Below are 16,593 nucleotides of genomic sequence, written 5' to 3' on the forward strand. Positions count from 1 at the left end.
AATCTCTGGTTTAGATGGTTATACTGTACTGGAGAGCTGTCTGATGAGCATTGCAAACACTGCCTAACAGATTCTATATTCAATTTTGTTCTTCCCGGTTTCTGTTCTTCAGTTAGCTGTGCCTATTATCTTTCATTTGTTTATTTTAATCCTTAAGTAGCTATACAAACGGGTTCTGATTCATCTTGTCAGTTTGTGAGAACAATGCATCTTAGTCAAAGTTATCATTCTTCCTCATCTCTCCATTTTCCACCCATCCTCTCAATGTACCTAGTTCCAATATGACACACACATACAGACATATATTGACTATTATGATATATACATATATATATATAAATAGAGGGAGAGAGAATGAGAGAGAGACTATTGTGTGCTGTGGTGATCAAAATGTACAAGTTCTTATTCCTCACTTTCCCAGGAAGTAGAAGTTCCTGTTTGGAGTCCAAGCTAAATTGGCTCTTCCTGTATTGAAGTCTTTTGTATGTTTTCATTGACTATTCTGTGTCATCACACAGCACTGGGGGTGGTCTGTACACCATCCGCTCATTCATGACACATTGCTTAGGGTCTATTTATGTTCCAGGCACTGTGCTGAGTGCTGGGGTTGCCATGGTGACCAAGACAGAACTTGTTCCTGCTTTCAGTTGACTGCTTCCGAATTAACCAGGCACATGAGGCTGCAGGGACAGTACAATTTGATAAAGATCCTATGGCAGTAAGAAGCAGGTTGACAGCACATATAAGGGCATCTGCTCTATTCCTGAAGGGCTGGGGCAGAGGACCTGGAGGAACTGATATTGCAGAGTGGAAGGATGACTAGAAGAGGTTGGTGGTTGGATGACAAAGAGAAGAAAGGGTGGAAAAGAAAATTATGGAAAACTCAAAGGCCTACAGGCCGAGAAAGCATGCAGAGCCTGAGCAGCCACCATTAGCTCAAGAGACTTGAAGCGGATTTTAAAGCAAAGCTGACCAGACATGAAGCTGAGGAGGTGAGAGGGTTGAAGATGTGAAGGCCGGCTCTCATGTCAGCTCCTCTGTGCCAGGCTGATGCCATTTGCTTTCAGAAGCCGAACAATTGCAGCATGGATGCTTAGCGACAGAGAATGGAGCTGAGGAACATGAGGAGTATGAGAGTGCTGTAGTGAATCCAGTTGTCAGCTGGAGATGATAGAAAATGATGTCAGGACCTCTGGTTCTGCATCCTAGTCCATGCCATTCAGGGGCCATAGTCCTGGGTAGAATCCCTTGTGTCCCAGACATGTCAAGACTTCTTCCTGCTGCCTCCCTAGTGCTCTTTTCCCCAGACTGATGTCCTTAATCATTTTTCCTTTGATACCTCTGTTGCTGCCATTCCACAGCCAGGCCTGAATTAGTTACTGTTGCTACTTGGTGTGAAACCAGGCCTTTCCAACTCACCAGCACCCTTACAAACTAAAGGTGATATTTCCACTGGTACAGATGGAGAGACTGAGGCTCAGAGATGTTAAATCACTTGTCTCAAGTCACAAAACTGTGAGTAGCAAGGCAGAATGTGGGCATGGACTGATTCCAAAACCACTACGACCACACAACAGTGCCCCTCTCCCCATCAATGCTGCATTTCTTACTAAGGATTTCTCAGATCTACTCTGCCCAGTTTCTTATTTACCCTTTTCTTTTCTTCGAATTCTTTAAGTAGTCGTACAAAGGGGTTTCAATTCAACAAGGAAGTTTGAGAATACAGTGCATGTTGGTTGATATCACTTCCTCCATCTCCCTCTCCATCTCTCTCTCTTCCATCTCTTCCAACCCCAACCATCCCCTCAGTTTTCCAGTTCCATGTTCACACATGTACATTGAATCTTAACCCCTTCTTGGCCTCACCCCTCACAACACATGGTCCAATTTTCTGGCATTTACTTTGCTACACTGCAAGTCTGTTATTCAATAGAGTTATACTACTGGAATCCTCTCCTGCATAGTTTAGCTAACATATTTGTGGATATATGCAAATTTAGATTGTTATGTACAATTTAGATCTAACTTTCACATATGAAGAAAAACATGGGTCCTTTATCTCTCTGAGCCAGGCTTTACTTCACTTAACATAAAATTTTCCAGGTTCATCTATTTCCCTGAAAATGATGTGATATCATTCTTTCTGCCAAATGAATAAAATCCACTACATAAAATTAATTTGTTCACTGAAGGGCATCTGGGCTGTTTCTATATCCATCTTGGTTATGGTAACTAGTGAAGGGGTGTACAAGTATCTTTACTGTAACCTCACTCGTAATCTTTTGGATAAATTACCTAAGAGGTCACCCTTTTCTTAAAGATGACCTTCCCAGAAGTTGGATGAGAGGCTTCTGAGGTAGCTTTCCAACTTTTCCCTCAACATCCTACTGAGGATTTTAGACACTTCAAAGCCCAGAGTATGTTATTTTTAATGCATTTGTAATTCTTATTGTATAGGTGATGTACAAAGGGGATACAGTTTTATAAGTCAGATAAAGAGTACATGTCGTTTTGAACAATGTCATCTCTTCCCTCATGATAGCTACTATATGCAGGTGAGGTCCCCTGTCTCTCTGCTTAGACTTTTACTGTATTCTGGTTGGAATTCATTTTCACTTTGACACCTTCTTTAATTGCTATTTTGATGTCCAATTTCCATATCACATGGGATAGATCTTTTGACCCTCTCCTTTCCTGCCTCTCCGCTCACAGACAAGCTTACTAGCTAAGGCTCTGGCCTCAGACAAAGATTCTAGTGAATAACTCATCAGGCCCAATTAGGTAGCTCCTGGAGAAATGCATAGGTCTCCTGTTAGCCAGATGGCTTTGGCTCTGCAATTCCAAAGGTCATTTAGGCCTTGTCACTGATTACGTTTTCCCTTTCCAGCAGTAAATAGACAAGGCAATGTCCAGACTTTGAGTTCATCTCAGAAAATTTTCTCCACAATATCACTCTCTAGAGGAACAAGAAAAGAGCATGTAATTACTTCCAGTTAATAGAGTCAGGAAATTTTATAGAAGAAAAGTAACTTACATAGTGGTCATTCTACAATTTGGACAGCCATGAGAGCCCTTGACCAGCTGTGGGAACTAGAACAAGTTGACTTCACCTCTGGGCACCTTGATTTATCCTTTTGGATAAATGAGGATGGCAGTTTCAGAGCTGTTATAAGGATGAGATTGGCAGAGATTAAATAAAGCACAGCAAATTAACATAGTTTTTACCTAGAAGTTCTTTTGTTACTATTTTTTAAATTCGCTATCTGGGATGTTGTTGTCAGGAGGGATCACTACTACACTGTTGGTGGGAGTACAAACTCATTCGACCACTATGGAAAGCAGTATGGCAGTTCCTCAAAAGACTAAACATAGAGCTCCCCTATGACCCAGCAATTCCACTACTTGGCATTTACCCAATTGTCCAGAAACAAGGACATACTAAATCCACTAGCACAATGATGTTCATTGTAGCACCTGTCTGTCTTTAGGGAAATCATATTTTCACTTTCCTTTCTTTCCAATACCATTCTTTGTGTATGTTACTGAGGTTTTGAACTCAAGATCTGTGTCTACTAGGCAAGCAGTCTACTTCAGCCACACCCTCAATTTTGTTTGCTGTAGTTTGTTTTTCATATAAAATAAAGCACTTCCTCCACCTCTCCCACCCCTAACTATACTTGAATTAGCATTACCCTTCCACTTGGCTGAGATTATCCATGAACCATTTCGCTTACTTTCTTGAGATAGGGTCTTGCTTACTTTGCTCTGAGTTGGCCTTGAACCTCTTCTGTCTTCTCATCTGTACCTGATGTTGGCTAGTTTTTAAAAATCCCCTCAGAGTAACTTGTAACTAGCATTACAGGTGTGTGCCACCATGCCTGACTTGCAAATTCCCATGGTATTGTTTTCACAAATGTTCTTGATCTTTAATGCTTAAGGAAATTTCAGTTGGCCTTCTTCCTTCATCTAATGTTCTGCAGTAAAATAAGTATGTTTTCCTTATAGAATGATGAAGTGGAGTTTGTCCGAACTGGTTATGGGAAAGATAACGTAAAAGTTCTCCATATTCAACGAGATGGAAAATATCACAGCATTAAAGAGGTGACAACTTCAGTGCAACTGACTCTGCGGTCCAAGAAAGATTATGTGCATGGTGATAACTCAGATATCATCCCTACAGATACCATCAAGAACACAGTTCATGTCTTGGCAAAATTCAAGGGAGTATGTACCATTCTTAGATAAGGCCTATCTTAGTGTAGAATTCGCTACAAGATAACATGGGGGTGGTACTACCTATCTTTACGTTCTCACTTCCGTTTAGCGTATTTTTACATTTATACTACTTTAAAAATCTCCTTTCTACTCTAAAATTCTCTATTAAAATTCTTAGCCATGCTGAAAAGTTTGTTTTTGCCTTTAAAAACATCTTTGTATCTTTATTTTTTCTTTAATATTTTAGGAGAGAATGTTACTAGACAATTTAGCATGTCATTTCAAATTAGGACCATAGGAAAGTAGTGTCTTAGGAGGAGTTCAGAATAAACTTTAACATGTCTATTATTTATTGATTGATTTTGTTTTCTGCTTATTTGTACCAGTATTGGGACTTGAACTCAGGGCCTACACACTATCCTTTAGCTTTCAAGCACAAGAGCTTTACCACTTGATCTATACCTCCACTCCTGGCTTTTTGATTGTTAGAGATAAGATTCCCATGGACTTTTTTTTTTTAACCCAGGCTGGCTTCAAACTGTAATTCTCAGATCTCAGCCTCCTGAGTAGCTAGGATTATAAGCATGAACCACTAGCACTCACCACTGTCCTGTATTTCTTTGAGTCTTATCAGGTCTTTTTTTCTGTGAGAGTAGTGGGCATTTATAGTAGAAAAAAAACCATTTCTCTTCTTTTTATTACTACAGAAGTAAATCTTGAGTGTAAGACATGTGCTTTTTATTACCAAAATCTATTTGTCCAAACTGGAATGCCCTCCTATTCTTCCCAGTTCCATTACCAATTATTACCTGTAACATGGTGGTTAACCGTGGTCTCTAAGAGTGACCTAGACCTGAAGTCACCAAATACTTTAGCTATAGGGTCTTCTAGTATGCATGAATCTACACAGGGCCACTTGCATGTTTCTGGGCAATTCAAAGTAACTTCTTATTTTCTAAGAAGTCTCAACTGACAAGAAATACAGACTGGAAAGGTTATACTTTTGTATCTTTGCATGAAATCCATATTCATTACACACCAATAAATAAACTAATTGCAGGGTAATTTCTGCAAGGCCTGTTTCTGCTCTGAACTTTTCTCTTGTTCATCAGAATGACCCAGTAACTATATCTATGGAAAAATAGCTGTCTTAAAGAAAACAAAATAAAATAAGAAGCTAATTGAAAGGACCTTCAGGATATTGAAACAAAAGTCATATAAAGAATGATTGTTGTCCTTAATGTACTATGTTGTCTCTCATCTCCTTTGCTGTCCCTTGGGTATCTCATATTGTTACAGTATCTCACTTTGTTAACTGATATATTGAATTTATTTGTATTCGATTATTTGAAATTGGATAGGGAAGGGGGGAAAACCAAGATGGGTGGGGAGGTGGGGAGGAGGGTAATGGGTACCAAGACATGTGAAAGGGTATCAATGTATGTGAATTAATGCACCTTCTATCTGGCAAATATCATGTAACCCTTTTATTAATTACAACAAAAAATTAAAAAAATAAGTTACCTATAAAAAAAGAAAACAAAATAAAAACACTTTTCCTTTTTTTCTTTTTTTATTGTTGGGATAATGTATAGAGGGGTTATAGTTATATTTGTCAGGTGATAGGAGCATTACTTCCTAAACACTGATATCTCTTCTCATGTTTTTGTCCCCATTTCCCTTCCCTTACTCTGAAAAACACAGTTTCAAATAGGCCTGTACTATGATAGGAAAGAGGATAAAGGTATCAAAATTTCTCACGTTTTTTTTTTTTCCTGTGTGAGAGGTTGAATAAAAGTGAAATAATGTATGTTAAAACCAACTTAAATTAATTTCTAATAGAATGACCACATATTTCCTTATCCTGGCCAGCGCTATTGTTTGGTGGATTATTGAGTTTTTATTATATATATAAACGTGAACAAATTATATAAAATTGAAACATTCATGTATGTTTGGCTCTAGCAAAAAATAGTGTTATGTTAAAAATCAGAGACTTAGTGGTTTAAAAAGTAAAAATTATAACATTTTAAGATTACTACATGGTAGATACAATTTTGGAATTTTTAAAATTAAATTTAATCATCAGAATGGACACCTGGTTCTCAACAGCTAACTTTCCCCCAAAAGTGGGTATGCAAGCATTCAAACTCGACATTCACCCCATGAGCAGGTCAGAATGGGAAGACAGATCTTAACAATGTACTCCTAATTACTTTTGTCAAAAAAACAAAGCGCTATCTGAAATGGTGCCAGGCCACTTCTGAGGAAATAGGATTTATCCATTCTAGAATAATAGGTATACCAGAATTAGACTAGGAAACCTGAACTAATAAGACACCAAAAGTTTTAGGTAAAGTCATTGATAATTCACAAACTGGGCTAGGACCACAAAATACTGCCTAGAAATTAACATGGAGAATTTGTGAGAAGACCTGGAAGGAATCCATAGAAGGCTCACGTGGAAAGCAAGGAATATGAGACTACCCCTTGTGGATATATTTCTCTTGGAAACTTGGGAACCACTCACAAATCCCGCAGAGCCTAGGATGTTTTGCAGTAATCTGTGGCCAACTAAGCTCATCTAGAGAAGAGTCTGAAGGTTGTTCATTTTTTGCTTCTGGTAAGGGTTTTTGTTGTTGTTGTTGTGGGGCTTGAACTCTGGGCCTGGGTGCTGTCCTTGAGCTTTTCAGCTCAAAGCTAGCACTCTGCCACTGAGCCACAGCACCACTTCTTTTTGGTAAATTTTCTACCATATCACAGGAACCTTTTCAAAACAGGGTAGAGTTTCACTTGGTAGAGTCTCATCAAGTGCAAAATTGGGATGAAGACTGATAGCGTGCCTGAGATTCAGATCTCCTCTCAGTCTAAAGAGCTACTGATCAGGAAAGGGAATTCTCTTAGTCTTAAAACTTAACTTTGAACTGGCAGTGGTGGCACATGCCAGTAATCCCAGTTCTCTGAAGGAAGCTCACAGATTTGAAACCAGCCTAGGCTACATAGAAAGAACTGTGTCAAAACAAACAAAAATAACAACCAACCAACCAACAAAACACTTCAAATGGGGTGAGCAAGTATCTCTGACCACTAACATTTTGTTTCTAATTGTTACAGATAAAATGCATAGAAGACTTTGCTGTGAACATCTGTGAGCATTTTCTTTCTTCTTTCAACCATGTCACTCGAGCTCATGTCTATGTGGAAGAAGTCCCATGGAGGCGTTTCAAGAAGGTTGTTTCTCTTTATGTTCCCAGTTGAATGAAAGAAATGGGTGCTGTGATGATGTTGACATTTTACTGGAAATAATGTCCCCCTTGGCTTTCAGAATGGTGTCAAGCACGTCCACGCGTTTATTCACACACCCACCGGAAGCCACTTCTGTGAGGTTGAACAAATGAGGAACAGTAAGAAACTATTTTTCATGTTTTGAATTTGCAATTGGGATTTCAGAGGAACCCTCCCTCCAACATCTCTCCTAAATACTGCCATGGGAAAAAAAAGAAACACGTTTTTAAAAAAGATTTTATTAACATTGATTTTTTTTACATCATATTTCAAATGTCAAGTTTAAGAAGTATTCAAGAATGGGATCTCTATATGCAATCACTGGCAGATAAATTTAAGAACAAAATTAAAATTAAGCTGAGAGTTTGTATGTCATAGATACATATTGATCTATATAACGTATGTCTATAGGGTATATATCCCATCAAAGCTTTTTGTGTCTATGTAGTTATAGCTCCAAGATCATGTCAATGACCTTGAGTACCTGAGTATTGAGTCATCACTCTTGTACTGTCTGGATCTAATATCCACATATCAAGGAGACCATGAGCCTTTTGTTCCTTTGGTCTTCACTTATCCCACCCAATATGATTTGCTCTAGTTTCATCTGCTTCCCAGTAAATGCCCTTATTTTATCTTGTCTGGTGGCTATGTAGAATTCCACTTTATATTTGTACCACATTTTTGTATCCATTCATCAGTAGTGGGACATCTGGGTTTCCATCATTTGGCTATTGTGAATAGTGCAGAGATGAACATGACTGTGCAGGTGTCCTTATCATGTCCTGGGTTCTGATGCTCAGGGTAGATGCCCAGCAGTGCTATGGCTGGGTAGTAGGGAAGGTCTGTTTTTAGTTGTTTTTTTTCTGTTTTTAGTTTTTTGAGGAACCTCCAAACTGCTTTCCAGAGTGGGTATGCTAGAAACTAAAGATTACTTAAAGACTTTTAAATCTGTGATAGGAATGAATCATTTGATTGTGGATTACATTAAAGGATTGCCTGTTCCCACAAAGTAAAAACTCATCTTGGAGCAAAATATAGATGTTAGGTAAGGGTGAAGCAGAAGTGAGGGCCTTAGTGAACAGATAAAAAGAACACAAATTTCTGACCAATATCAGGTTTTTTAAAACTGTATCATGCTATAATTATAATATTTTATAGGAAATATTTACTAAATAACAAGTTTTTTCTAACATTTTGTTTGTATGATAAATAAATCATAATAGTAATATAACTTCAAGAAAACAAAACTCATTTTAAATGGAAATGGTAATTATATGATTTTATTTAGCAAGCCATTTAAAAATTAACCATGTAACATCACTATATTATAGATTTTATCAGTACTGATAATTAAAGTGAGCAAATATTAAAATTCCAAAGCTTGTATTGTACTAATTCATTGAGATTGTCAGAGCACAGTTTTATACATCACTCAGACCAGTGCCTTTTAAAAACCTTGGAGTCAAAGATAGAAAAATCTTTTTGTGTAGGGGGTGGGGGGATCTTGGGTCTTGAACTCAGCCTGGGCACTGTCCCTGAGCTCTTCAGCTTAATGCTACAGCCCTAACTCTAGGCCTGAATGTTGTCCCTGAGTTCTTCAGCTCAAGGCTATCGCCCTACACCTGAATCAAGCCTCACTTCCCATTTTCTGGAGGTTAATTGGAGATAAGAGTCTCAGGTCCTTTGGTGCGCAGGCTGGCTTTAAACTTTGATCCTCAAATCTCAGCCTCCTGAGTGCAGGCATGAGCCACTGCATCTGGCTTTGGAAGAAATCTTTTAAATTCAACAAAAACAAAATAAGCTTTATTATTTTTTCTTTTAATTTTTTTATTGTAATTAATAAAAGGGTTACATGATATTTGCCAGATAGAAGGTGCATTAATTCACATACATTGATACCCTTTCACATGTCTTGGTACCCATCACCCTCCCCTCTACCCCCTCACCCGTCTTGGTTTTCCCCCCTTCCCTATCAAATTTCAAATAACCAAATACAAATAAATTCAATATATCAGATAACAAAGTGAGATACTGTAACAATATGAGATACCCAAGGGACAGCAAAGGAGATGAGAGGCAACATAGTACATTAAGGACAACAATCATTCGTTATATGGCTTTTGTTTCAAAATAAGCTTTAATGTTGACTCTGAGAATATTAACTCAGATCTTTGCTTTTTCCTTTATCTATTTTCCTTTCCATCCCCTTTTTATTTTGCCTTTATTGCTCTTCCTTTCACCTTTTTCTTTAGCCCTGTTCAGGAAGACTTTGAGGTGGCAGAAGCCATCAGTAATGCTACAGTTCAATAAGATAAATGGTCACTTTTCATTCCAAGGTTCATTTGATAAACCCCTCCCTAGAAAGTACCAGTATACAAGTCATCCATTAATGTTTTGAACTCTCTGTATTGAGTCTAGAGATAGGCAGGACCTCATCAGTGCTTGATTAACAGTTATCAAATTATTGCTGTATAAAAGAGAATGGACTGTGGATGTTTTCAGTTAGAAAAGATTGTGTGTGTGTGTGTGTGTGTGTGTGTGTGTGTACTCACATATGTGCGTGTGTATTCATATGTGTGCCAGTAGCCTGGGCACTGTCTTTGAGATTTTGTGCTTAGGGCTTAGGCTCTATCACTTGAGCCACGGCTCCACTTTTTGGTGGTTCATTGGAGATAACAGTCTCATGGATTGTCCTGTGTGGGCTGACTTGGAACAGCAATCCTCAGACCTCAGTCTCCTGAGGACTACAGGTGTGAGCCATGCCCTCAGATTGGAGATGGTTTTCCAATCCTCAGTCATGAAACTCTTTGGTTGAGATGTTAGTTAAAATTACACTTTTTTCATGTTTTCCCTTTTCCTTCCCTGCCTTTCATCTTTTAAGAACTATTTTTTCTTTTATTATATCTTCAAATTGTTGTAAAAAGAGGTTTCAACTTAATGTTGATCAACGTCACCTCTTTAATCATTCTCTTTCACTTCCATCTGTTCTCTTTATCTCCTCCTTGTTCTCACTGTCCTCCTTTTCCTCCTCCCTCCTTATTTCCTGCCTTCCTCCCACACTTCTTTTCTCCTTCCCTCTCTCCTTTTCTTTTTTTATTTCCCTCTTCCAGCATGTAACTTTGGAGGAAAAGGAAATTAAATCCTTAATTCTTTGGTGGACAATGTTTTCTTAAATCACATTAGCACTGTGCAAGCTACACATATACAAAGCTATACAATGCAAGCTACACATATTTTCCAATATTTTTCTACTAGTTACATTGAAAAAATAAGGAACTTAGGAAAACTAAGTTTAATAACATATTTAATTTAATCTAATGTATCTAAAATTCAGTTATAAAATACCAACATTAATTGACTACACCACAGTCTTTAAAAATTTAAGCCTTTGAAATCCTAAGTCCCATGCTAAGACCATCTAGTCATATTTCAGGTGTCTAATAGTCACATATGGCTAGTGGCTACTGTGTAATCAACTATTTTGAAGGTCACTTAGCACATCCTTCACATCTCTTTTAATTATGTCAAGTAGCAGCAAGGGCTAGAATTAGACTTTGTGAAAGCTGATTACAAGGAAAAGCGCTTATGGAAATAACATGTCATTCATTCATATGCTACTCATTTAACCATTTGATTTTGAGAACTTATATATAAACTTTCTAGGACTATAATGAATTCACTGTAGACAAATTGTAGGAGACAGGCCTCTAAGGAGACTTATTGCAATATGAGAGGTTCAAGTCACAATGAAGAGAGTAAAGACATGCAAAGGGAACAAAGTAGTATCAAAGTCTAACTTCCCAAGGCCATCTGGAATACTTTACTAGGGAGGAGGAAATGTTCCAACTTTCTTTTTGGTGGTTTGAACCAAGGGCCTTGCACACAAGAGTATTGCTCGGCCGACACTCCATTTGCGCCATAGCTTAAGAACAAGTTTTAGTTAATTGGGAGATGAGTTTCATGCTCATGCTAGCTTCAAATTTTGAACTCCGAGGTCCTCAGCCTCCTAAGTAGCTAGGAATAAAGGCAAGAGCCACAGGTATCTGACCTTCTAATTGGATCTTGATAAAGGATTCAAAATAGTCTGTACATGGAAGTGGAAGGGGGACTTCTGGAAGAAGATGGAGGACACATAAAGGAGTCGGAGAAGTGAAAGAAAATATTTTAGCACCTGCCTTATACTCAATCCTATTAAAGGCAAGTTTTGGCTAATTGTTGAAAAGGCGAAACATTTGCTGAATGGGGACACGCTCAGTGAGTCCAATTCCTCTTAGTCCTCTGAAGGGTTTCATATGTTGCCCAAAAACGTTTTGTGAAATTTAAAGGAAGTTTTGCACAGGTTAAACCTAAAGGCCTGGGGGTAAGAAAGCATGGTATTTGGATATGAATTCTACTCCTAATAACGGAATGGGTCACCTGTGAATTGCACACTGCTAAATTTGGGTTTTGTGAGGATGCCAAGGCTCACTGCTACAGGTGTCCAGAGAAATATAGGGGCTACATGTTCATTTTATTAAAGCATTGAGCTCAGTGCTTGGTCTATAAACAGGAAGGACTCCATGAAAGAGGCTGTGATTATTGTTTAGTATGACAACAGAGCAAGTCCTCAGTGCTCAGGTGAGTGAGGGTGTGTATTTGCTTTTGTTCAGCAATTCAGATCCAACCGGGGCAAACAAGCTTGAGCAGCAAGTAGCATTGAGCCAGCTGAAGACTTGCCAGAGAGAGACAGTGGTAGATCTTCATCCACGGAGGGCATTTGGGAATTGTGATCTGGAGGTTATAGAGGCTGAGTAGGGATAGAAGTTCAGAAGAAAGGAGAGGTTAAAGTTGGCTCTGAAGTGAGAGGAGTGGGGAGCTTACTGGAGAGAATGTATACATAAAAGTGGGGGGAGGCTAGTGAGCTTTGGAATATGGATAGAGATGGATTTGGGAACCACAAACAGGCTTACAGTAAAGGAAATCATAGGGAAGGTGATTCCAGGAGAACACATAAAACGGAGAATGGCCCTGGGAAAATTCCTTCTCTGTGGGTTGGGCTTTTGTATTTTCTTTTTTTTCTTTCTTTCTTTAATTGTAAAAGTGATGAATGAGGGAGGGGGTTACCATTATATAAGTAGGGAAACAAGTACATTTCTTTGTAGACACTGTTACCTCCTCCCTAGTTTTTGCCCAATTACCACTCCCAAGTTGTAAAGTTCACTTCCAACTTAGTAGCTAGTGAGTATGGTTGTTGCATTCATTCATCCTTCGTCCTTCTGTTTCTGATTCCCTTTCCTTCCATGGATCAAACAAATTTATATACAAGGTAAAGGATTCAGAAAACGTAAACAGAAAGAAAAAAATAGAAAGAATGCAGGACACAATAAGAATCTCATTTCTAACTCTTTGGTTGGGCTATTTAAAGAATAACACAGACTGGTCAGAAACATAGAAGGAGGGCTGGAGACAGTGGTGTCATGGAAACAGAAGGAAAACATGTTTTGAAAACTCAGGGTTAGTTACTGAAGCAACAGGAGCCATAACAAAAGGGTTCATATGTAAAGGCTATACCAGATGTTCATTCCTTCCCTCCCTCCCTCCCTCCCTCTCTCCCCCCTCCCTTCTTTCCTTCCTTGCTTCCTCCTCTCATTTTTTCTTTTCTTTTCTTTTTGTTCCAGAGCCTGGATGCTCTCCTGAAATGTATTTATTTTTCCTAAAGGCTAGTACTCTACTACCTACTACTTGAACCACAGCTCTACTTCTGGCTTTTTATGAGGGTCATTTATTAGAGACAAGACCTTCACATAACTTTCCTGTCCACGCTTGCTTCAAAGTATGATTCTCAGATCTCAGCCTGCTAAATAGGTAGGATTATAGGTGTGAGCCACTGCCACCTGCCTTGAAGTTTGTTCTTTTTATAAAAGTCCAGTGAAATGTTTTTGTGTGTGTTGAGGATAACAGGAATGAGGGTTATTCTTCTGCTCTATAAAGTTATGCATACCCAGCAATCATATATTTTATGAAAATCTCCATGTGAATTTAGAAGGTAATATGTACTAGGACAAAAAGTAAAAAGGGTATACACAGACACATACATATCTGCTGGTCCTAGGACTTGAATTCAGGGCTTAGGCATGGTCCTTGAATACTTTCTGCTCAAGGCTAGTGTTCTACTACTTGAGTCACAGCTCTACTTCCAGCTTTTTGGTGCTTGATTGGCATTAAGAGTCTCACAAACTATCCTGTCCTGGCTGGCTTAGATCCATGATCCTCTCAAGTAGCTAGGATTACAGGTGTGAGCCACTGGCGCCCAGCTTCAACTATATATTTCTCACCTGTACTTTTGGTGATCATCTTGCACGATTTCCAAGACAGCCAACTAAGGAGAAGTGAAGGGATTGGAGGACAAAAAGATAAAAGGAAAATCCTCACTCATGAGTGTCAGTGCTGAAAATGGCATGTTGCCCCTCTAGAGAAAATCAGCGGCTCCTGACTGCAGGTGTGGTAGCTCAGTGTAGTCTTACCTGGTTACATGAGAAGAGGGGGATAGATTTAGTTTCTGCCACAGGCATATTAGGAACTTTGAGTTAAATGAAGACGAGAGAAACTGCATAGCTAGCAGGCATGATTGGTGACTTTCAGCAGAGCCACAAAGGTGGAAGTAAGGTGGCCAAGTTCAAAGCTCTGCTGATCTTTCCAAGAATTGCCAGAAGTTGGTAGCAGCTTCAATTCTAATCACCTGGCTGCTGGAGAGAGGAAAGCCTAGCCAGCATAATCAGATTAAAACTTTTTTTTTCTCTTTCCTTTCTGCAGTAAGCCAGAAAGCTTCAAGGGTACTGGTATCATTGCGGCGGTGATCCCAGAAGCGCCAGGTTGACTCATATAGGGCTCAGCCCCACTCCGACAGCATGCGAGGCAGGCTGGCAAGCATCAGGGCAGGAACAGAGACATCTGTTTCCTTAAGTGCATGCAGGTGTCTGTGTGCATTATGAATATGTGCATCTGCCAGGGCAGTGTATACAAAAGCGGTATTTGCATTCTCTTCCTCTTTGGAGAGTAAGACTACCTGCTGCTGCTTTGGTAGCAATGTTAAATTCTTAATTTGCTTATTAAGAGGTTAAAATGGAGGATTGTGACATGAGTCACTGTTAACAATCATTATCATAGGAAGTGTCCTTATATGGATATAGATAATGAAAATAACCACACACACACACACACACACACACACACACACACACACACACAAAGGCACATATTCAAGGCTGTTGCTACAAATTCCTGAGTAGTGCCTTTGTTGGGTTTCATTATAATGGTGACATTTCTGCCCCTCCCTATACACGGGTACTTAATCACACATTCACAGCTACTATCAAAGCTCTCCCCAGCAGGATATGTAACCAGATTTCTTGTGAACTGGATTCACTTCTATTTTTGAACTGAACAATTATGGTAAACTAGCTAAATCTCACATACTCTTTTAGGGCTAGAAATTACTCTAGAACTTACTCTGCTGTTTCTGCCTTTAAAGCTACATTTTTGAGCTATACATCTTTGCACCCACAAGGATGTACAGCTTTTCAAAGTTGACTGGTTCTTTGAGTGAATGTGGAAAAAAGAAAGTAATGTATTCACCTGAAGGACTGAGTGGCTGTGACATGTGTGCATTTCCACACCCTGAGCAGAGCTAGGTTCTGCATATATGATGCAGGTTCAGGTCGCTGGTTTAGGTGTCATATACGACCTGTATCTCTTGAACTCTTTCCCAATGTCCCTGTCAAACTACAAGCTGCAGAAAGTCTTTATGTCACTGGAATAGTTGAGTCACTAATTCAAATTAAATATGCTCCTAAACCTCTGCAGTATTTGAATTAAAAACTGCAACCCTTTAAGCATCAAATTTCTTGCGTTCTGACACTAATTATAGAAACCCAGCTAAAGCAGAGCTAAATAGAGAAATGGGAGATGAAGGAAAGATCTTTAAAAAGAGAAGCTTCCTTATGGTTGTGAAAAACAACACCCACACATTTATTGACGTTGAAACCTAGTGTGTGGGGGGAGGAGGGTGGTAAACAGCGGAAAGGGATGGATAAAATTCAAAGTTCCAGAGAAGTTGATTGCTGGCTCACATCTGTAATCCTAGTCAGAATGCCGAGATGGGAGGATCATCTTTGGAAGGTAGCGGGAGCAGGAAAGTCAGTGCTACTCTTATCTCTAGTTAACTATGAAATGAGCCAGAAGTGGAGCTGTAGGCTCAAATGGTAGAGTGCTAGCCTTAAGCAAAAGAAAAAGCTCAGGGACAGGCCCCAGGCCTTGAGTTCACGCTCCAGGATGGGTACCCCCCTCCCTTCAAAAAACCAAATCTAAATCTAGTCCAAGAGACTAGATTTAAGAAGTGACACACTAGGAAGATTGTGAAAAGTGAGTGGGAGACCGCAGGCAGAGATGGGTGCAAGGGAAAAGACTGTTCATGTTCTTTGATATGGAGGCTAAAGCTGTCAGGGTCCTCCATGAGGAAAGATCTGGACAGACGTGAGGCTTTGGAAAGTCTTCTGGATCATCCTCTAGTTGAACCAAAGGCCAATAAGCACCTGCTGTTTGGGTGATGTCATCTTTCCCCATCCAGAACTGCACAGAGGTGGCTGTGCTGCTCACTGTGTAAGCTAAATGGACTCCACAGAGACAAGTGATAGTTAATTGATTTCACTTTTTTTCTAGCACTTCACAAGTTTGAGATTTTCTAGTAGAATGATTTAATATAGTTTTAAAATATCTTCCTTTTAGCTATTTGTGTCCTTTTTGGAGGTGTTAAATGTGGAAGCAATTATCCTCTTCATGACAAATTTTTTTTTCTTGGCTTACTAAAGCTTTGTGCTTTGTGACACCTGATGCGTAGGTAAGGATCTGGGCTTATTTTCTATTAATTCACAGTGAGTTTCTTTCCTTTAAAGAGCTCAAGGGTAGATGTATGCTTCTCAGTGAGATAAACCACAATCTGTTAAGTGTGTAGGAGGACACTAACAGCCAGAAAGGATTATGTTCTAGCAAAGTAAAATGTGAAAAATCTTCCTTTTGCATAACTCAATAGCTATGGCATGGGAGAAAAAGCTG

At 39.1% G+C, this 16,593-nt stretch overlaps 1 protein-coding gene across 1 annotated transcript in view; it reads left to right on the top strand.

The window, feature by feature from the left end:
* Positions 1–16,593, top strand: part of LOC150061582 (uricase) — a 37,131-nt gene that overhangs the window by 8,824 nt on the left and 11,714 nt on the right. The window contains exons 2-4 of the mRNA XM_090333709.1: positions 4,006–4,224; positions 7,330–7,446; positions 7,541–7,619. Coding sequence (XP_090189835.1) covers positions 4,006–4,224; positions 7,330–7,446; positions 7,541–7,619 — 415 coding nt within the window. The remainder of the gene's footprint in view (positions 1–4,005; positions 4,225–7,329; positions 7,447–7,540; positions 7,620–16,593) is intronic.

This window comes from Megascapheus bottae, chromosome 6, assembly GCF_031878675.1.
Source record: "Megascapheus bottae isolate mThoBot1 chromosome 6, mThoBot2.hap1, whole genome shotgun sequence".
In the NCBI taxonomy this organism is placed as follows: domain Eukaryota; kingdom Metazoa; phylum Chordata; class Mammalia; order Rodentia; family Geomyidae; genus Megascapheus; species Megascapheus bottae.